Raw genomic sequence first — 22,306 nt, forward strand, 5'->3', positions numbered from 1 at the left:
GACTTGCACAGGAACTGAATCCACAAATACAGTCACAAAATATTTGTATATTCTTTCTCCTGTTTCAGGCCGTCACTATGGGGCTGTCAGTTGTGAAGGTTGCAAAGGTTTCTTCAAAAGGAGTGTGAGGAAAAATTTGACCTACAGCTGTCGGAGCAACCAAGACTGCATCATCAATAAACATCACCGGAACCGCTGTCAGTTTTGCCGTCTGAAAAAATGCTTAGAGATGGGCATGAAAATGGAATGTGAGTAACAATATTTTAAAACCACATGAGTTAACGCAGAGGGAGAAAGTAAACAAGAAAAAATAAGGTTTCTATACCTGGCCTTAAAATACTTGAAGAAAAATTACGCACTTAAGCTTCGTTTTGGTTTACCTCATGGGTTAGCTAGGTGATTCAGAGCCAGTGCTGCGGGGGTTGGTCTGTTCTCCTGCTGTGTGTATGGAAAGCCTTATTCCAGATGCATCAGGAGGCAGCTTAGTGGAGTGGATTGGACACAGGCTTTGGAGGAAAGCTGATACCAAATCTACCTCCAGGTGTGCCACTAAGAGAGAGCTATGACGCCTGAGGACACACGTAGCCTCTCAGCCACAGGGTCCTCTTTTGTGATCTACTTACTCACCTTACTTATATATTGCTCCTGAGGATTACATCAGCCTACTCCTTGTCTTCTTAGCCCCTCTACTTTCTTTTGGGATAAGGTCCTTTGCCAAGCCTCTGTGTAACTGGGGTTCTAAAGAGAAATATATTGCTTCTGGATGTGTGGAGCAGCAAGGGAAGGTCTCAGGCCCTTCCTTTCCACTCCCATAGCCAGAAGTTTGGGGGTTTTCAGGGACCAATCAGCATGGAGGTCACTTCCCTAACTTGCGGTGAAAACATGAAGACCAGGACCTAAGATGGGCAGCACAAAGAAATTCAAGGAGAGTGGAGTTAGGCTCAAACCACGGTAGGAAAATGGAGCTTAGCAGAGCAAGGCATGCAACTCAGCCTCGCAAGTCTGGTGGCCGTGGACCCAGGACTGCAGGCTCCCGCTGAGTATGCTACGTGGTTCTGTCATCTTTTGCATAATTTTCTAGGAACACTGAAAACCAATATATTTCAGTATTGATGTTGACGTTTCTGGGAATGGGAATCTGTAAAATTCACTGGAGAATAAATGGAAATGTATTTTTTGAGAAATTAGAAATAACCTAATTTCTGCCTGGTGTGATGTTTTTATTTAATCTAATGATACTGCTCTTTCCCCAAAGTGAGTAAATAAATCACTGGCTTGGTGTGGGACTGGCCCACATTGCTAAGCTTTCCTTTTTCTCAATGATGAATATTTTTACTCAGAGCAGTGACTGAAATCAGTTTTCTTGTGATGATCACAGCTGTAGCTGCAAACACAATATTCAATTGGATAGCAGTTTGATTAGTACATATCTGAATGTTAGTCCCTGACCTTCATCACTTTTGTCTTGTCTTTAAAAAGCTTTCGTTTTCTTCAGTTGCTTCTAACATGCATATTTGCTCTTATATTAGACTGCTAAAAGGAGAGTTTGCTAGCATGATATAAAATTGACACCCATTAAAGAGTTTGCAGAAGTGATTCAGACTTGATTTGGAAATTAGAAGGGTTCCTCTACAAATTGTGGCATAGGAAATGCCTTCTATTGAGGGCCTACTTGAAGGTGGGCATTTCTTTTCTTTTCTTTTTTTTTTTGAGGCGGAGTCTCACTCTGTTGCCCAGGTTGGAGTGCAGTAGCGCACGTCTTGGCTCACTGCAGCCTCTGTCTCCCAGGTTCAAGCAATTCTCTTTGCCTCAGCTTCCCAAGTAGCTGGGATTACAGGTGCCTGCCACCACACCCGGCTAATATTTGTATTTTTAGTAGAGGCCAGGTTTTGCCATGTTGGCCAAGTGATCCACCCATCTCGGCTTCCCAAAGTGCTGGGATTACAGACTTCAGCCACCACCCCTGGCCCAAAGATGGGCATTTCTTTATCCTTGAAATGGTCTATTTTGTTAGCATCATGAAGTAAAAACCAACTGGGCACTGTGGCTCATGGCTGTAATTCCAGCACTTTTAGCAGGCTGGGGCAAGTGGATTTATTGAGCCCAGGAGTCTGAGTCCAGTGGGCAACATAATGAGGCTTCATCTCTACAAAAAACAATAAACTAATAACATAAAAATAATAACATAAAATTAACAAAATGGCCCAGAAGGCTCATGGGTGCTTCCATAGGCCACATAGGTGCTGTGCTGCAGTTTCTTAGCAGGGAGTACCACCCATCGTGAGGTCTTTTTTATGCCTTTAGATTTGACATGGCATGGTTTGGCTTGATTTCTTCTCTCTGGCCGAAAAGTCCACTGTGAAAACTGAGCTAGATGAACCTAGCACCAAAGTCATCCTCCCTGCGGTAATGGATTTACTAAAGAAAACCCCTTACTTTACCACAAGGGATGTGGTTTTTATTGATTTGAATTGTTTCTCTAAACACAAATGTTTATGTTGTGATTTAAGCTGTACAGAGTGAACGGAAGCCCTTCGATGTGCAACGGGAGAAACCAAGCAATTGTGCTGCTTCAACTGAGAAAATCTATATCCGGAAAGACCTGAGAAGTCCCCTGATAGCCACTCCCACGTTTGTGGCAGACAAAGATGGAGCGAGGTCAGTCCCTTTTTCTCACTGCAGTCAGCCTTTGCAGCTGATGGAGGAGGCACAGACACGTCCCAGAACAGGCACTGTTGTGGCTTCCCACCCACCTGCCATAGCCTCCAACCTTGTGTTGCCTAATTCTGCCCCTTCTGGAGCTGCTCAGTGACACCTCTGGATAGGCCTGAGGATGCCTGATTTATGATGGAGTCAGAAATTCTCCTAGCCTTGAATTCAGATTATGTCCTGCAATTTGGGCATCATTCATACAGGAAGACAATTATTTTATAATTCAAGATTGGGGCTTTTCTGCAGTATAGACAAAAGGCCTAAGGTGAGATAAGGTCTCAGTGCTATAGTTAATTAGTATATTCTTTTTAATGTAATCTGTTGAACTTACTTTAAAAGGAACAGAAAGAGGGGAAAACAAGAAATCCAAAATGTATCAGAGAGAGAACTGGAGTTGAGGATGCCTTGCTGGTTTTCTGAAAATCACGTTAACTTTTCTTGGCAGGATGGCCACAGTGTGCAGTCATCCTGGAAAGCCCTGTGGGATGCATCTGCATTTCATCCTGTCTCAAGCTGTAAACCCAACTTTATGTATATCTCATTGCAGAGAGACAGGGATGGGGGTTCTGTTTAGTCACTAAGCGGCTGAGTCTGGTTAGAGCTTTTCTGCTATTCAGATAGCTTCACAAATATGGAAGGACAGGTAAATGCAGCATGATCATACTGTGCATAAAATGTTGGAAGCTACTCTGAGTTTCTTTATGTCTTAAATAGACAAACAGGTCTTCTTGATCCAGGAATGCTTGTGAACATCCAGCAGCCTTTGATACGTGAGGATGGTACAGTTCTTCTGGCCACGGATTCCAAGGTGACATTCTCTACTTATGCTTTCTCCCATCCTTTATGTTGACATTGCAGGCCACTTCTCCAACTGTGTGCACCACCTTCTTCCTGGCCTTCAGAGACCACATCAAAAGCATGACCTACATCTCGGTCTCCTTGTTGTAGCTGTCTTGTGATTTGTTTAGAGATGCTGATGGCTTTTCAGATCAGAGCTGGCTGGTCATAATCACTGTGACATGTCAGTCTGGATGTCAATTTGGTGGACATTCGGTGGTTCTCTTTTCTGTTACAGTTTTCTTTTTCTCTTACACACATTGGCAAACTACTAGCATACCAAGGAAAGAGCTGCTTATCAGATCGCCTTTTTGCAAAAGCCCCGGGTTCTTTTTTATTAGATGATCTTCAGGATGAAGCTCAGCCAGGAATCTATCAATTCCAAAACTTTGCTAGAGCAGATCAGTCATAGGGATTTAACTTGTGGACAGAGACGTTTGTCAGTCCAAAGAGGGGAGACTGGCTGGCTCCTGTGAAGATAACCAAAGAGGGGTTTTCCAGGCCAGGGAACTCACTGTTTTTCTCATCTTGGTGCTCCTGATGTAACCAAGTAATGAGGAAGTAGTAGCAGCAAGTCACAACTCTTAAGAGGGTGACCTGGTAATTGAGAACACTGGCATTGCTGCGACCATTAGACCCAGAGCAAGGTCTGCAGGCTTCCTTCTCATCTGTTCACAGTCGCATTCATGGGTGTTCTCAGGGCATTACAGGGCATCACAGGGCATTCTCTTTTGAGAAAGAGAAGACAAAATTTAGAGCCCTTACCTGTCATGGAGAGCTGCCCTGCGTGCCTTAGTCCTCAGGCTGGGCCTTGCACCTTCTGTCTTTGGGCAGGGGCCATATACATGATGGGAGCTGATGAATCACATGGGCTTAGCTTGTCACTAGCACACATTCTAAGACAGTGACTCTGACTGCATGGTCAAATGCAGAGAAAGCGTAAGCCTGAAAGTGAAGCCCAGATACCATGTTGCCCAGTCTGGTCTTGAACTCCTGGACTCAAGCAATTCACCCACCTCAGCCCCCCAGAATGCTGGGATTACAGGCATGAGCCACTATCCCTGGCTTTCTTTTTTAATTGAAATATAATTCACATGCCATAAAACTCACCCTTTTAGTGTACAATGTAGTGATTTTTGGTATATTTACAAGGTTGTACAAACCATCTCCACTATCTAATTTTAGAATATTTTCATCACCTCAGAAGAAACCCTGAACCGTATTATGTAGTCACTCCTCTTTTCCCCCTCTTCTCAAACGCTGCCAACCACTAATCTGCTTTCTGACTCTGGTTTTGTCAACTCTGTACATTTCATATAAAGGAAATCATACAATATATGGTCTTCTGTGGCTGGCTTCTTTCACTTAGCATAATGTTTTTAAGGGTCATAATGTATAGCATGTATCAGTACTTCATTCCTTTTTGTTGCGAAATAATGCACCTCTTTTTTTTTTTTTTTTTTTAAATACAGTTTCACTCTTGTTTCCCCGGCTGGAGTGCAATGGTGCCACCTCGGCTCATTGCAACTTCTGCCTCCCGAGTTCAAGCAGTTCTCCTGCCTCAGCCTCCCAAGTAGCTGGGATTATAGGCATGTGCCACCACACCCAGCTAATTATGTATGTTTTGTTTTGAGTAGGAGTCTTGCTCTGTTGCCCAGGTTGGAGTGCAGTGGCACAATCTCAGCTCACTGCAACCTCCACCTCCTGGGTTCCAGTGATTCTCCTGCTTCAGCCTCCCGCGTACCTGGGGTTACAGGTACCTGCCACCACATCTAATTTTTTGTATTTTTAGTAGAGATGGGGTTTCACCATGTTCACCAGGCTGGTCTTGAACTCCTGACCTCAGGTGATCCACCTGCCTCGGCCTTCCAAAGTGCTGGGATTACAGGCATGAGCCACTGTGCCTGGCCTCTTTTTCCATTTTTTAATTGGGTTGTCTTTTTATTACTGAATTGTTAGTGTTCCTTAGATATTCTGGCTACTAAACCATTGTCAGACATATGATTTGCAAATATTTCATTCTGTGAATTGTCCTTTTGTTTTATGGGCTTTTACTTTCTTGACAATTTCTTTTGAAGCACAACAGTTTTAATTTTAATGAAGTCTAATTTATCTGTTTTTGTTCTGTCACTTTGTCACATATCTAGATTTGTGTAAATGTCACCACACCAAGATACAGAACTGTTAAATCACCAAAAAGATCTTCCTCATGTTGCCCCTTTGTAGTCACATTCCCCTCCCCTCTAAGCTGTTTTTGAACCAGCATTGTAACTTCATTGGCCTAAGAGTCATTTGCATATCTGTGTTCATTTTTAATGTCAGTATTTTTTGTTTAATAGGCTGAAACAAGCCAGGGAGCTCTGGGCACACTGGCAAATGTAGTGACCTCGCTTGCCAACCTAAGTGAATCTTTGAACAACGGTGACACTTCAGAAATCCAACCAGAGGACCAGTCTGCAAGTGAGATTACTCGGTACGAGCCCATGAGGGTGGAGGCCCCCCTCCTGGCCTGGACACACTCCCTCTATTGTGAGGGTGGAAAACAGCATTTTGGTACCTGTGCTGTGTTTAAGGATGACAAAATTGTTAGAATGACCCTGCACATCTGTCTTCTTTCAAATTCTAACTATGGGAACATAGACCCACTTATATTATACAGTATAAAACAATCAAAACTTCTTTTCATTCCCAACCTTGGAAAAGAAAATTGAGTAAATCAGTAGAAGTAGGGGGAAACCTCTAGTGGACAGCAGTTATTTGTATTAATTACTGTTTCTTTTTTTTTTTTTTTTTTTTTTTTGAGACGGAGTCTCACTCTGTCGCCCGGGCTGGAGTGCAGTGGCCGGATCTCAGCTCACTGCAAGCTCCGCCTCCCAGGTTTACGCCATTCTCCTGCCTCAGCCTCCCGAGTAGCTGGGACTACAGGCGCCCGCCACCTCGCCCGGCTAGTTTTTTGTATTTTTTAGTAGAGACGGGGTTTCACCGTGTTAGCCAGGATGGTCTCGATCTCCTGACCTCGTGATCCGCCTGTCTCGGCCTCCCAAAGTGCTGGGATTACAGGCTTGAGCCACCACACCCGGCCATTAATTACTATTTCATAATGCATCTACATATTAAGAGTTCATTCCCTTTTCTACTTCTGTTTCAACCTATTTTTCTCGTCTTTTTTTATTTTTATTTTTATTTTTTAATAGAGATGGGGTTTCGCCATGTTGCCCAGGCTAGTCTAGAACTCCTGGGCTCAAGTGAGCTTCCTGCCTCAGCCTCCCAAAGTGCTGGGATTACAGGTGTGCGCCACCACCCCCAACCCTCATGTATATTTTTTCTGAGTAATGAATTCAGAGCTTAAATCCACCAGGGTAACTAGATTGATAGTGGCTGATAGATAGTATGAGCTAATGCCAGACATCAATAACTGCTGCTAAGGATGTTTCTTCTCTGCAGTTTGGCTCTTGTACTCTGCTCCTAACATGCCAGACCAGCCAGATACAAAGCTGGAGACTATTCAAGGGTTCCAGTTCCTTGTTAACTTGTGGTCTGATAACAAGATCTAGGTACAGTGGAAAGAGGGTGGGATTTGAATTAGGTAGAATTCTGGTTCTACCACTTATTGTATGGATGGTCTTGGAAAAGTTATTTAACAACTGTAAGCTCAGCATTTACATCTGTAAAGTGGAAGATGATTTTTACCTTTGGAGGGTACTTGTGAAAAATAGAAATTGGGCCTAGTTGCAGTGGCTCACAGCTATAATCCCAGCACTTAGAGAAGCTGAGACAGGAGGATCACTTGATCCCAGCAGTTTGAGACTAGCTGAGACCCATCTCTGAGAAAGTAAAGAGAAAGAGAGAGAGAGAGAAAGAAAGAAATTGTCCGTGAAGTTAGGTAATACATAGCTCAGTGATATGATGTGTTGATAATACGTACAAGCTTTCATTGTTTGCCGGATGCAGTGGCTCACGTGTGTAATCCCAGCACTTTGAGAGGCCAAGGCAGGTAGATCACCTGTAGTCAAGAGTTTGAGACCAGCCTGGCCAACATAGTGAAACCCCGTCTCTACTAAAAATACAAAAGATATAGCCAGGCATGGTGGCGTGTGCCACCAGCGTGTGTAGTCCCAGCTACTTGGGAGGCTGAGGCAAGAGAATCAGTTGAACCCAGGAGGCGGAAGTTGCAGTGAGCCAAGATCACAACACCACGCTCTAGCTTGGGTGACAGAGTGAGACTCAGTCTCTGAAAAATGAAAAAAATTAGCTGGGTGTGGTGGCGTGTGCCTGTAGTTCCAGCTACTCAGGAGGCTGAGGCACGAGGATTGCTTGAAGCCAGGAAGGTAGATCCTGCTACTGCACTCCAGCCTCTGCTCTCTCAAAAAAATAAAATAAAGAAGCTTTCATTGTTAGCGTTTCCCTCATCAGGTAGAATTTAATTATCTTTTCCCATTGTAGTTTTTCTAAATCGTATCTCAGCTAGAATTCTGTTCCCCCTAAAAGCTGTAGATTCACAACAATTCCATGCTTCATTTTTGCTCACAGGGCATTTGATACCTTAGCTAAAGCACTTAATACCACAGACAGCTCCTCCTCTCCAAGCCTGGCAGATGGGATAGACACCAGTGGAGGAGGGAGCATCCACGTCATCAGCAGAGACCAGTCGACACCCATCATTGAGGTTGAAGGCCCCCTCCTTTCAGACACACACGTCACATTTAAGGTGAGTGGATTCAACCTAACTATGTGCCCCCAACCTGCTGGGGGAGAGGTTCTGTACCAAAGCTGGTCTGCAGTTTTAAAAATCAAACCTTGGGGCCAGGCACGGTGGCCTCATGCCTGTAATCTCAGCACTTTGGGAGGCCAAGGCATGTGGATCACTTCAGATCAGGAGTTCAAGACCAGCCTGGCCAACATGGTGAAATCCTGTCTCTACTGAAAATACAAAAATGAGCCAGGCATGGAGGCACATGCCTGTAGTCTCACCTACTCTGGAGGCTGAGGCATGAGAATCACTTGAACCTGGGAGGCAGAGGTTTCTGTGAGCCGATACCACTGCACTCACTCCAGCCTGAGCGACAAGAGTAAAACTCTCCCTCAAAAAAAATTAATAAATAAAAATTAAACTTTGGAGTGAGCTCATCTTCAGACTGCGGTATTGGACATTATGACTTCAAACTGGATCTTCTATTCCAGAATGATATTCCCATTACGAAGCATATTCACTTGTCTTTTGCTCACAGTGCTATTTGGATCTGAAGGTAACCCTGAAGGAGGCGTGGCCCATCATTACTAAGACAGGCTGACATAGTGGTAACTGCTGAGGACTGAATGCTCTGCCTCTGCCATTCTATGACAGCCTGGCTGCCCCATGGACTCAGGCAGGCACTTTTGTCTCTTCTCCGTGTCATAGAAACCCTCATATAAAGTCTGCAACAAGCAGGCAGCCAGCTGTTGATCCTGGCTACTCTGCCCTCTAGAGCCACAGAAAGTAGATCCCTTGAAGAGTGCTGTTAAGACCGCACGGGTCTTCCCCATGCTGTCATTCACTGGTCTTGCTTTTACTACAGGATGCTCAGAGGGCACCCAAAGCCCTCTCAGTCTCTAGGTCTCCAGACTGCCGAGTCTTCCTGTTCCCTTAGTATTTTTTCTTTTTTTTTTCCTTCTTCTTTTTATTTATTTATTTTTTTTTTATGGATACTCACCTAGGCTGAAGTGTAGTGATGTGATTGTGGCTCACTGTAACCTCAAACTCCTGGGATTAAACTCCTGGGCTCAGGTGATCCTCCTGCCTCAGCCTCCCAAGTACCTAGGACTACAGGCATGTACCACCATGCCCAGCTAATTTTTATTTTTATTTTTTGTAGAGATGGGGTCCTTGATATGTTTCCCAAGGTGATCTCTAACACTTGGCCTCAAGCAGTCCTCCCACCTTAGCCTCCCAAAGCGCTGGGATTACAGGCGTGAACCACTGTGCCTGACCCAGTATTTTTACTAGAGAGATATGGCCAGTCACTTAGGAAGTTAGATCCCTTCTCATAGTTTCCCAAAGGTGCCTAAGAGACAGGTCACCAGTGTGATTCCAGCTTCAAAAGCACTGGAGCCCCTTCTAGACAATGGAATTCCTGGAGCCTCGCACAACATTCTAGTCATGGGATGTCAGCCTCCTATCACGTGAGCTGCTTGGCTCTTGGTAACTGCTACCTTAAGACCATCTCCCAAAATGCCTGCTAGTCCATGAAGTTGGCCCTGGTTACCCAGATTTTTTTTGTTGTTTTTTTGAGACTGAGTCTCACTGTCACCCATACTGGAGTGCAGTGGTACAATCTTGGTTCACCATAACCTCCACCTCCTGGGTTCAAGCGATTCTCCTGCCTCAGCCTCCCAAGTAGCTGGAACTACAGGTGCACACCACAACACTTGGCTAATTTTTGTATTTTTAATAGAGACAGGTTTCACTATGTTGCCCAGGCTGGTCTTGAACTCCTGACATCAGGTGATCGGCCTGCGTCAGCCTCTCAAAAGTGCTGGATTATAGGGATGAGCCACTGCACCTGGCCCCTGTTCCCCAGATTTAATTTAGACCTTAACTTATGGCTCAAAATGGAATTGCCATAGAACAAATAACAGTTTAGCTGAGGCAAGACTTGAGGAGTATGTTTTTATGGGAGTGGGCTGGAAAGATCCCCTTAGGCTTATGGACCACATTCCAAGGCCCTTTAGACCCTAGTTCACTGAGCAAGAAAACATGGGGAGTCTGTGCAAGCCCCCCGACTGCATGGGACTTCAGAATCAGAGACAGTAACTCTAGATGCCACTGCTATTGAAGCACGACGGGGATACGTGTTGACAGACAAAGCCATCCCCTGTCCTTCCTTCACTGCCTGTGCCATGTGCCTCCTCTTTTCCAGCTAACAATGCCCAGCCCAATGCCAGAGTACCTCAACGTGCACTACATCTGTGAGTCTGCATCCCGTCTGCTTTTCCTCTCAATGCACTGGGCTCGGTCAATCCCAGCCTTTCAGGCACTTGGGTAAGTGGCCACTTTCTGTGCATGTATCCTTGGGCAGGGGCCTTCCTCTCCCTAGGAATGACCTGGAAGAACTCTGAGGGCCCATCTAGTTTGACTGTTCCGACGACCTCATTCAAAGGACCCTGAATTTCTTATTAAATATAGTTAGTGGACTGGTAGCAGGATTACCAGTTGCCAGTTCTGCAGTGTTCCTCTAACCTTTATGGAGCCTCCTAGATATACCAAGGATTTGCTGCTGGGAGCTGGGGATGGAGAAGAATGTAGAAGGCAAGGGGTAGTCCCCAGCACTGTGCTATGCACAGTGTGACTCACAAACTGAAGCCAGGCCAGGAACTGTGCCTAGGCCTTAATAAGGTGAATGTGAATCAGCGGTTTCCTCAAACATGGATTTACAATCTCACACAAGCCACAGTGCCAACTGGCACATTGAGTAGTACAGACCCTGGTGTCATCTCTACAGGAAACCCCCTCCTTTTCTTGCTTTCTGGAGTACCACTTGTGTATGTTTCTCCTCTAAATCCCATCATCGGCTCTGCCAGTGTGCCAAGTGCTGTGCAGCTGGTGTGGCTGCCATCGTACCATCAGGTGACTGGCAGTCTGGTTGAAAGATAAGTAACCATATAAAAATGGAAATACAATGAGAGTTATTGCATATTGCAGAGTAACCATCCTTAGGTAATATGTGGAAAACACTAGAATGGAGGTCAGGGTTGTCTAGTAGTTTACACTGTTGTCTTTGGGGCAAACAGACCTGGTTGTCAGGCATAAGAATAGCGCTTGTCAAAAAGCCGGGCGCGGTGGCTCAAGCCTGTAATCCCAGCACTTTGGGAGGCTGAGACGGGCGGATCACGAGGTCAGGAGATCGAGACCATCCTGGCCAAAATGGTGAAACCCCGTCTCTACTAAAAAAATACAAAACCTAGCCGGGCGAGGTGGTGGGCGCCTGTAGTCCCAGCTACTCGGGAGGCTGAGGCAGGAGAATGGCGTAAACCCGGGAGGCGGAGCTTGCAGTGAGCTGAGATCCGGCCACTGCACTCCAGCCTGGGCGACAGAGCAAGACTCCGTCTCAAAAAAAAAAAAAAAAAGAATAGCGCTTGTCAGCTGTGTGGCCTTGTGGAAGTCACTTTACCTCTCTGAGCCTCCAGTTTCTCGTTGTAGAATCCTTGCGTGGAGTTAAGATCTATAAAGCTTTTAACCCAGTGCCTGGCATGCAAGGGACTCAGCAGAAGGCAGTGTGGTTCTGTGGGTCAGGTGGTGTGGGATGTGTCCTGAGTGGTTAGAATGGTCACCTCCCTCCATGATTAAAGGAAAGGCAGACAGAATTGTCTCATTCTCCAGGGAGAATAAGACAGGTAGTGACTGCTAAACAAGTATTAGGAGTTTCATTGTTAGCTCTTTGGGCGAATGGCCTACCCCTTGCTAGTATCTGGTACGTGGTGTAACGTCAGGCATTTTTTTTTTTTTAATAACACCACAGTCCACAGTCCACAGTTAATAGTACTGATAGGTACCTGAGATTTTTTTTAATGAGGTTAAAACGTGGTCCACCCACTGCCCTGAGTGTACTTTTTCTAGTTAGGTAATTTGGAACCTCCTCCACAGAGTTTCTCAGTCCGGGCTAGATAAAATGAGCTACCACATTTAAAGTGGTTTCAGTTACATTTCATGTACCGTTTTTCATAAGTTACTGTTCAGGGCAGTGATCATAGTAAAATACTAGACATGCACCTGGGGCATTTGGGAATGACACAGTGCAGTAGTCTTGGTTCTCACTGCCTTCCTGTGGCTGGGCCACACTTAAGGCAACTGGAGGAAACAGCTTTGTCAAAACAGCCCAGTTTCTCCAGCCTCCTGAAATCTTGAGACAGGTGAGGGAATGCAATTTAGGAGTTTCTGAGAATAAGGATGTATTGTTTTGTGATGTGCCAACTTTGCTGACTAACCTGAGTAGAAATTAGCCAGGGCAGGGCTAGAAGCAGCCTTAGGTGAACCCTCATCCTCCCTGCTTCTGTCTCGGATCCAGCACAAAGCCTGCCTCCTTCCCTGCAAGGTTTGGAGGGCATGTTTCTGCCCTTCAGAATCTGTGCTCAGCCCTTAGTCTTTTAGTCCCCGCAGCCTCTCGTGACCTTGGCTGCAGGACCTAAGTAACTGATACCATCTCCTGGGACAGAGCCAATCCAGGATGCTGAGGCTTTAGAATACTGTAGGAAATGATGATTTGGCCATACCTATTAAAATTTTTTATTTAAAGGATGTTTTTTAAGAGAATAGTTGATCATTAGAAGGACTTTAGTTAAAACATTCATGGACTTATTCATAGACTTCATCTTTTTCTTGAAGAATGATCCTGGATAGCACTTCAACAAACACTTACTGAGTTCACCTGTTCAGGAAATGCTGTGACTTAGTGCCTGGATGCCCCACAACCTTGGAGAAATGCCAGCACACACCACACTCAGGCTCCTCTCTATATTCCTAGGCAGGACTGCAACACCAGCCTGGTGCGGGCCTGCTGGAATGAGCTCTTCACCCTCGGCCTGGCCCAGTGTGCCCAGGTCATGAGTCTGTCCACCATCCTGGCTGCCATCGTCAACCACCTGCAGAACAGCATCCAGGAAGGTAGGGCACAGGGACTTGGGGCTGGGATGTATCTTGGCGTAGTCTTGTGACTGTGGAGCAGAGCCTAGCCCCCTGGTTGGAGGCCCATGCCAGAGACACCTTTGTCGACCCAGGCTGGCAACATAGCAAATTGGATAGCCTCAGTGTCCCACAACATCTATAGGCTGAGAGAAGTTTGACTGTTAAGTTATGGAACCTTTGGGCTGGGCATGGTGGCTCACGCCTGTAATCCTAACACTTTGTTAGGCCAGGCAGGAGGATCACTTGAGCCCAGGAGTTTGAGACCAGTCTGGGCAACATAATGAGACCTTGTCTTTACAAAAAGTACAAAAAATTAGCCAGGCCTGGTGGCATCTGCCTATAGTCCCAGATACTCAGGAGGCTGAGGCAGGAGGATTGCTTGAGCCCAGAGTTTGAGGCTGCAGTGAGCTGTGATCATTCCATGTACTCCAGCCTGGGTAACAGAGCAAGATCTCATCTCAATGAATGAATGTTACAGGACGCTTATCAGTTAGAATATGTAAATTTCTGCCCAACTGTCCTCTTCATATGATTAATATGAAGAAAAAAATGGAAAAGGTCAGCTTCTTGCTAGGCATTTAGTAATGTTTGCAGAATAATCACAGCTGATATTTTCATCTTCATTGACATTGACAAGTTACTTTTCTCATGTCTAATAGTTCACAGATCCTCACAACCCTATAAAGTAGGGACTATTACCTCATTTTTTCATATGGAGGAACTGAGGCCCTGATAGGGTCCCTGGCTTGCCCCAAATGAAACAGTAAATACAAAAACTAGGGCAAAGGTGCAGTGGCTCACGCCTGTAATCCCAGCACTTTGGGAAGCCAAGATGGGATCACCGGAGGTCAGGACAGTCCAGCTTGGCCTTGGCCAACATGGTGAAACCCTTTCTCTACTACAAATACAAAATAAAAAAGGCCAGGTGTGGTGGCCTTTTTTATTTTGTATTTTTAGTAGAGAAGGGGTTTCACCTGTAATCACTTTGGGAGGCCGAGGCGGGTGGATTGCCTGAGCTCGGGAGTTTGAAACCAGCCTGGGCAACATGGCAAAACCCCGTCTCTACTAAAAATACAAAAAATTAGCCGGGCGTGATGGTGGGCATCTGTAATCCCAGCTACTCAGGAGGCTGAGGCAGGAGAACTGTTTGAACCTGGGAGGCGGAGGTTACAGTGAGCCAAGATCGTGCCACTATGCTGCAGCCTGGGCAACAGAGCAAAACTCTGTCTCCAAAACAAAAAAATGAGCCAGGCATGGTGGCGCATGCCTGTAATTCCAGCTAGTCAGGAGGCTGAGGCATGAGAATTGCTTGAACCCAGGAGGCAGAGGTTGCAGTGAGCTAACGCCACTGCACTCCAGCCTGGGTGACAGAGCGAGACTGTTTCAAAAAAAAAAAAAAAACTAGGGCACAGACCTGCATCATGCTGACCCCCTAGTCCAGAACATATGTACCTCACCCAGGCTGCTCCTTAAGAATGAACAAATGACTTTTCTAGTGAGATCTGTGGCAACTATCTAGTATTTGGTGTTCAAAACACCAGCAGTGTCAGGAATAGGAGGTAGCCGTTGTAGTCTCTCCATGTGTAGCATGTCTGCAACACTCTGAAGACCGCTGTCATGCCCAGAATTCTAAGTAACACTGAAAATCTACACTTGTAGCTGAAGTGGAAATTACTGTTTTTTGTTTGTTTGTTTTTTGATACAGAGTCTCTGTGTTGCCAGGCTGGAGTGCAGTGGCAATCATAGCTCACTACAGCCTTGAACCCCTGGGCTCAAGTGATCCTCCTGCCTCAGCCTCCCAAGTAACTGGGACTACAGGCATGCGCCATCACATCCAGCTAATTTTTATATTTTTTTATAGAGATGAGGTTTCGCCATGCTGCCTAAGCTTGGAACTTCACTTTTAATTGAGCATTCCGGGTGTTTGATATCTAGGAATGTGAGTGACCTAGTCATACATTTGTTTTTCTAGTTATTTCCTTGGAATAGTTACATAAGGGTGAAGTTTTAAAAACCCTATAACAGGCTGGGTGTGGTGGCTCACACCTGTAATCTAAGAACTTTGGGAGGCCGAGGCAGGTGGATCACTTGAGGTCAGGAGTTCAACACCAGCCTAGCCAACATGGTGAAACCCTGTCTCTACTAAAACTACAAAAATCAGCCAGACAGGTGGTGGTGAGTGCCTGTAATCCCAGCTACTTGGGAGGCTGAGGTAGGAAAATTGCTTGAACCTGGGAGGCGGAGGCTGCAGTGAGCCAAGATTGTGCCACTGCACTCTACCCTGGGACAGAGCGAGACTTAAAAAAAAAAAAAAAAAAAAAAACCCTTACAACATTTTATTGAAGTAAGATTTGTTCACAAATGAGCTTTAGTTTTCTTTGTGTTTTGGTGTTGATGTTTTGTTGTTGTTGTTTTGTAGAGACAGACTCTCATGATGTTGCCCAACCTGGTCTCAAACTCATGGCCTCAAGCAGTCCTCCTGCCTTGGCCTCCTGAAACATTGGGACTAGAGGCATGAGCCACCAAAACTAGCCAGTTTTATTTTTTAACTGAGAATAATAATACTAATACTGCCAGTAAAGTATTGTCATGAGGATTAAATGAAATATATAAAATTGTTCTGAAGCCAGGCATGGTGATGCACACCTGTAGTCCCAGCTACTCAGGATGCTGAGGTGGGAGGATCACTTGAGCTCATGAGTTCAAGTTCAGCCTGGGCAACATAGTAAGACACCCAACTCAAAAAAAAATTGTTTTGATAACTAAAAATTACCAGCATTTAATGTTCAGGTGCCTGCAGAGACTTAAAAAACCTAACCAAGTATGTAAGCTGTGAGTCTTCAGAATAAAGAAATTATTATTCAGGTACAGAATAAAGGGAATTCACAATGTACACCTACAGGCCAGCTGCCTGGCAGCATGGCTAGGGAGAATCACTGGTCTAGGGGTTCGTTATTGAGGCAGAACCCATATTGGAGCAGAATTTGGGTACCTCTTGTCACTTCACCTGCAGCTGGAAAATGAAGCTCTTGTTCATCTTGAGATTACTGATTTTTCATTAAAAAGTGAAATGGTCCCATTTCTTTCCATCTGTGGTCCCTCAAATAAGCTGGTTTTATTGTTCTTACCAGCCTTTCTCAGAGGATCTGTGATATTGGTTTCTAGATAAACTTTCTGGTGACCGGATAAAGCAAGTCATGGAGCACATCTGGAAGCTGCAGGAGTTCTGTAACAGCATGGCGAAGCTGGATATAGATGGCTATGAGTATGCATACCTTAAAGCTATAGTTCTCTTTAGCCCCGGTAAGATATGCGGTGGGGACGCATGACCCTTTTCCACCTGTATCTACTGATGTTTCTGAACATGAACATGTTGCCATCAGTGGTGTAGAAAGAGGCCTGCAGATTATATGTGACCTAGTGCTCTTACGATAGGTGTTTTGCTAGATAAATACATAAACGCTTTTAAATTCTTGCCTTTACAGCCCCAAAGAAATATGCTGCAGTGCCTGATGATGTCACACACTGAATAGATTTAATCTGTGTCCTAATGAAACCATTGGCCAAACAAGACTACACCATACAAAACAAAAGTGTGCTACCACCCTATGTCCTTTCTTTTTATTTATTTATTTATTTATTTTGGCCCTTTGCCAGTTTCAAAGCTTTGTTAGCGCATATAATCCAGTACACATTGAAGCTCCACCTGTTTGCCCACAGACTGTGTATAGCAGTAGCAGCAGCTGCTGCAGAGCATGCTAAAAGGTGTGTTCACAGATGAAGAGGCAGCAATCACGATGCCTGGGCTGGCCTCACTCCTCTCAAGGCCTCTGGAAAAATCAACCTAGGCTCATTGTTCACCTCACAGTAGGGGTTGGACACAGCTTAACCTTTTTCTCTTCTTTCCCAGCCCTCCACTCACAAATAACAAAATAGCTAGTAAAATTGGGACAAATTATATAATTAAATATTTAGAAAGTAAATGACAATTTCTAATTTTATGCACTAGTTTTTAAAACTGTGTTTTCTAGGGTAGTAGGAAGCCAGATGTCCAGAACCATCCATGTGGGGCTGCTCAGACTGGCATCCACTCAGGGTCCCCGACCCCCTCCCAGGAACTTCAGGCCTGGGCAGAAAACAGAGGAAAAGCCAGTGTTCTAATAATACCCAAATTAGATCAGTCTTTGAGTTCAATTTGTTATACTTAAGAAGTTTGCAGACGTTTGACTAAAACTACTAAGAAGTCTGCAAATGAGACTTTTCAAATACAGAGGGAATTGGGGGGTACTTTTCTGTTTTCAGATCATCCAGGTTTGACCAGCACAAGCCAGATTGAAAAATTCCAAGAAAAGGCACAGATGGAGTTGCAGGACTATGTTCAGAAAACCTACTCGGAAGACACCTACCGGTGAGGCATTCAGGCATGCACTCTTGCTTGGGGCTGCAAGGAATGTGGCTGGGTTTGTAGTTTCTAATATAAATTATGTTAACCTTTCCATTTTTAGCAGTCTGATAGAGCCTCCATTGGATCACACTCTAATTCTTGAGTTTTCTTTGTTTTTTCCTAGCTCCCAAGAGCTAGAGATAATTCTTGAATGCTAGAGGTGGTGTAGAGTGTAGACGGTGCCAGCAGGAGGGCCAAGACTGTGGCTGATTCCAGTGTTGCTGTGTGACTGTGAGCGAGGCCTCAGATTGTTACTCTTTAATTGGAGGAGTTGGAGCAGATGCTGCGTGGCCTGTTCTAGGGCTAACACTGTACATGAGGCTTGAGTTCTCATGGAGATTCCCTTGTCCAGAATAGTTTGAAAGGTCTGCTTCTCTGGTCAGCATCCATTGAAGAGGCAGTGCTAGAGTACTTGACAGAAAAGTTCTTATTGACAGAAATCAAATCTGACCCCTATAAAGGAGTGGATGAGTTACATAAAGTCATTTTGCCCTCAGATAACTGATGGTAAAAAGTTTATTTGGGTGAAAATTAGTGGTAGTATTTGTAATTAATGTGCAGCAAAAATATATGTATAAAAATTAAGGCCAGGTGTGATGGCTCACACCTGTAATCCCAGCACTTTGGGAGGCCGAGGCGGGTGGATCACGAGGTCAGGAGTTCAAGACCAGCCTGGCCAAGATGGTTGAAACCCCATCTCTACTAAAAATACAAAAAAAAAAAAATTAGCCAGGCACGGTGGCAGGCGCCTATAATCCCAGCTACTGGGGAGGCTGAGGCAGGAGAATCGCTTGCACCTGGCGGGGTGGGCAGAGGTTGCGGTGAACTGAGATCATGCCACTGCACTCCAGCCTGAACGACAGAGTGAGACTCTGCCTCAAAAAAAAAAAAAAAAAGCCTTTCTCATGCAGTTTTAAGCAGGAAAATTGTTCAGATCTGCCAAAGGTCAGAATGCATTGGCAGGCTTTTCAGCTAAAGATGGAAGAGTGCTTTCCTATGACAACTTCTGACCTACCAGAAGCTACATGAATTTCTGAGACCCTTTCAAGTAAAGTATTTCCTATTTCCCTCCCCACCATGTCCCCCTAAAATAAACACTGGAACAAAATTGACAGCCTGGGAAGACACATGGGCCCACCTTCCCCAGACGTGTGTCCTCTGCACAGACCTCAGTCTCCAGGAGCCCCATGGAACAGAGATGCCCCTGGGAGCTACTCCTTCTGGCCCAGTGCTTCTCAAAAGAAATGATTTTGCCCCCCAGCAGGGTAACCAGCTCTTAGTCTTTCAGCGCTAAAACCAGGACAGTCCCAGCCATTTCTCTTGTGTGACTGGGGGTGTCTTATGGCTGGCTGGTCCTGCTGGTAGACAAGAACCTGCTTCTCCTTTTGGCATACTTCTATTGCCCAGATGTGGCTTTTACAAAAGCAAGATCCATTTTCTACTGGAATCATCGAAGACTTCATCATGAATCTAGAATAACTTCAGCCTCAATACATAGAGAATGGGACTGTCAGGGAATGCACCCACACCCAGAATTTATACATCCAGCCAAGTGTACAGTCAGGTTGTCCTCCTAGGAGGCCACAGGCCTGCTCCCCCACAGTTCCCATGGCCAAAAGACGGCTGGAAATGGCCATCTGGGGCTGCTGGCAGAGCCACAGCACACTCTAGAATCACTTTAACATCAGCAATTCTGTTGCCTTGGAAAGTAGATACACTGTGTCTGAAAACATCATGAGTCACTCCTGTCCAGTCAGGTACCCAGGGTTGGGTAGGGTGATGACAGGTTACTTGGAGCCCAAAATGATAAGGGAGGCTTTCTTATAGGGCTCAGAAATTCACACAGAGAGAGTTCTCAAAGAAAAGGCCCTAGAGTGTTTTACATCCTATTTGCATATTCATTTTTTCTTTATCTTGGTATTTACTGTCTGGAATATCCATTTTTGACTCTTCCCCATCCTTGTACCTTTTCTCATATTGATTATTCCTCCTGAAATACCTCCCATCCCTCCCCATTCTTTGTATCTCTGCTGATAGAAATCTTAGCCAGCCCCTAAGGCCCAGCTGAAATGCCAGGTCCCTTACACCTTTGTGTGCCCTGCAAGATTGGAGCACAGTGACTCATTGTGGCTGAGTAAATGGATGCTGGTGCTGGAATGCTACCTGCGTAGTATGAATACATTTTCCCATTTAAAAAATAAGTAGTATTCACTGTAGAAAAACTTAGAATGTTCTAGAAAGGAAAAAGAAAACTTTTTAAAAAGCACTATCCAGGGGCAGGGCATGGTGACTAACACCTATAATTCCCACATTTTGGGAGGCTGAGGCAGCAAGATTGTTTGAGCCCAGGACTTTGAAACCACCCTGGGCAACATAGTGAGACCCCATCTCTACGAGAAAAAAATGAAAAATTAGCCAGATGTAGTGGTGTGCACCTGTAGTCCCAGCTACTCAGGAGTCTGAGGTGGGAGGATGACTTGAGCCTCGGAGGTTGAGGTTGCAGTGAACTGTGATCACGTCACTCCACTGCAGCCTGGATGACAGAGCAAGACACTGTCTCAAAATAAAAAACAAAAACAAAGCACTATCCAGAGATACCTACTATTAACATTTTGCATATTCACTTCCAGAAATTTTTTATGTATTATAATTGGGATCATAAAATACCAAAGGTTTTGTAACCTTTTTTCATGTAATATACAATAACAGTACATACTCTTCTTCATTTTCTGTGGTTCCTATTTCCTTGCTAATGAAACGGTAGGGTGTTTCCAGTTTGGGCTGTCACACATGACTCTGCAGTAGCATCCTGGCACATGCTTCACTTGTTCGCCTGGGATGCAGTCCTGGCTGGGAAATGGCCTGGTCACGTGGGACACTTGAGCTACACAGTGTTCAGTGGCCCTCCAGGGCAGCGTCGTGGTGCACCCTCCACCCCAAGTTTCTTCAAAATGAAAGCTATTTTACTGCTTTATTTATAATGCTAAATGGACACTGAAAATTAGGGCAGTACAAAAAAATAAGAAAAAATCACCTCAAATCCCAATACCCAGAGCCCAACTGTTAGCGTTGTGGTGAACATTTTCCCAGTACTCTGTGTACACATCTATACTTGCTGTTTTATAATCTCCTTTTAAATTTTCATTGAGCAATATGTCATGGATGTCTTTCCTGATCAGTAAATACAGATTCGTATTATCATTTTTTAAATGAGTGTCTAGCAGTTCATCATATGAAGACTCCTAGTTTATTTTAACCTGTCATCTGTTGATGAATTTCCAGGTTTTCTCTTTTTGGTGGGGGTGAGCAGAGTTGGAATAAACAAGAGTGAAGGGAACATATCTGTACATACATTTTGTACTCGTTTGGTTTTTTCTCATGATAAATTTCTATTAGAGGAACTGTTGAAATCGGAAAAAAGAGGTGGGTGGATGGTGGATCCATTTGGTTTGATTCTGTGCAATACAGACAGGGTCCCAGGAGCCTGTGCTGAGCTGTGGTTGAAGGGCATCAAACAGTCTCCTTTTCTAATGATGCTCCCTTTTATAGATTGGCCCGGATCCTCGTTCGCCTGCCGGCACTCAGGCTGATGAGCTCCAGCATAACAGAAGAACTTTTTTTTACTGGCCTCATTGGCAATGTTTCGATAGACAGCATAATCCCCTACATCCTCAAGATGGAGACAGCAGAGTATAATGGCCAGATCACCGGAGCCAGTCTATAGTACACACCACACACCTGCCAAGGAGCAACAGAATCCTACCGGGACCGTTCACATACAAAGAAAAGAAAAGTAGTGGTATTTTGGTATGTGCAAATATTTCCATATGTTAGCCGTTTCCTGTCTGGTTTCTCCTTATCTGTTAATCCCAGACAATGGCAATTAAAAGACTAGTAGGAGCCTTTCCTGACATAAGAAATGTTTTAACGCCTTTTGATGAAGCAGCAGATTTTGGAGCAATCTTTTAACTCAATTTGTATTTAGAAATTCTCAAAGGGCAAAAAAAAAAAAAAAAAAAAGTTTTATAATGTCAGAGACTAGTATTAAAGAAAACTGAAAGAACCTAAGAGATAGTATGTGTGTATATATATATAAAAAATGTCCTTGGAATTATAGATACTAATTACCAGGGTAATAATATTAGCACTTTCTAAGCACTTATCAATGTGTAATGTTAGCAACATCTTGCCTGTGGGCAGGGCAAATGGAAAACTGTATATGTCTTTTGCCGAAATGCTAATGGTTTCTGTGAAAACTCACTAGGGTACAGGAGACAATCATTTATGTTTAAGAAAAGAAGGCATCATTCCTAATTGTGTGCACATGTTGTGGAGTTGAGCTGAATTCTGTGAATGGAAACGTGGCTCATTTGCATCATGCAGTAAGTGGGAGTGTGGTAGCACAGTCGGTGGTGACCCAGTCCAGAAGCTTTTAGCCATAGAGCAGACACTTGTCAGGTTCCCTGACTACTTGGTCCTGGTCTCTGATGGGCATCTGCAGACTCCTCTAGAACCTGGGGTTCTCCTCTGATGACTGGTTATCTGAATTGGATTGCAACTAGTCAGACATTAACTGCCAAAAGAGATGTACAATTCCTCCAGCAAGTGAAAACATCCCCAGGTCACATCCACTGCTCGTGGCAGATGGAGCCTTG

The 22,306-nt window shown here is 44.7% G+C and overlaps 1 protein-coding gene across 11 annotated transcripts in view; it reads left to right on the forward strand.

Moving 5' to 3' along the window:
- The window catches only part of NR2C2 (nuclear receptor subfamily 2 group C member 2), a 97,487-nt gene extending 75,770 nt beyond the window's left edge, over positions 1-21,717 (forward strand). For 9 of the 11 annotated variants that reach the window (XM_033210817.1, XM_033210815.1, XM_033210809.1 and 6 more), the window contains 10 exons: positions 69-248; positions 2,511-2,658; positions 3,427-3,520; positions 5,889-6,022; positions 8,080-8,257; positions 10,446-10,567; positions 13,047-13,186; positions 16,373-16,510; positions 17,510-17,615; positions 21,201-21,717. In XM_033210817.1, coding sequence (XP_033066708.1) covers positions 69-248; positions 2,511-2,658; positions 3,427-3,520; positions 5,889-6,022; positions 8,080-8,257; positions 10,446-10,567; positions 13,047-13,186; positions 16,373-16,510; positions 17,510-17,615; positions 21,201-21,375 — 1,415 coding nt within the window. In that variant the 3' untranslated portion in view covers positions 21,376-21,717. The remainder of the gene's footprint in view (positions 1-68; positions 249-2,510; positions 2,659-3,426; positions 3,521-5,888; positions 6,023-8,079; positions 8,258-10,445; positions 10,568-13,046; positions 13,187-16,372; positions 16,511-17,509; positions 17,616-21,200) is intronic. The other 2 variants (XR_004437041.1, XR_004437042.1) reach the window with 1 other exon arrangement.
- The last annotated feature ends 589 nt before the right edge of the window (positions 21,718-22,306 follow it).

This window comes from Trachypithecus francoisi, unplaced genomic scaffold (assembly GCF_009764315.1).
Source record: "Trachypithecus francoisi isolate TF-2019V2 unplaced genomic scaffold, Tfra_2.0 Lachesis_group0, whole genome shotgun sequence".
NCBI classification, from domain to species: Eukaryota; Metazoa; Chordata; class Mammalia; order Primates; family Cercopithecidae; genus Trachypithecus; species Trachypithecus francoisi.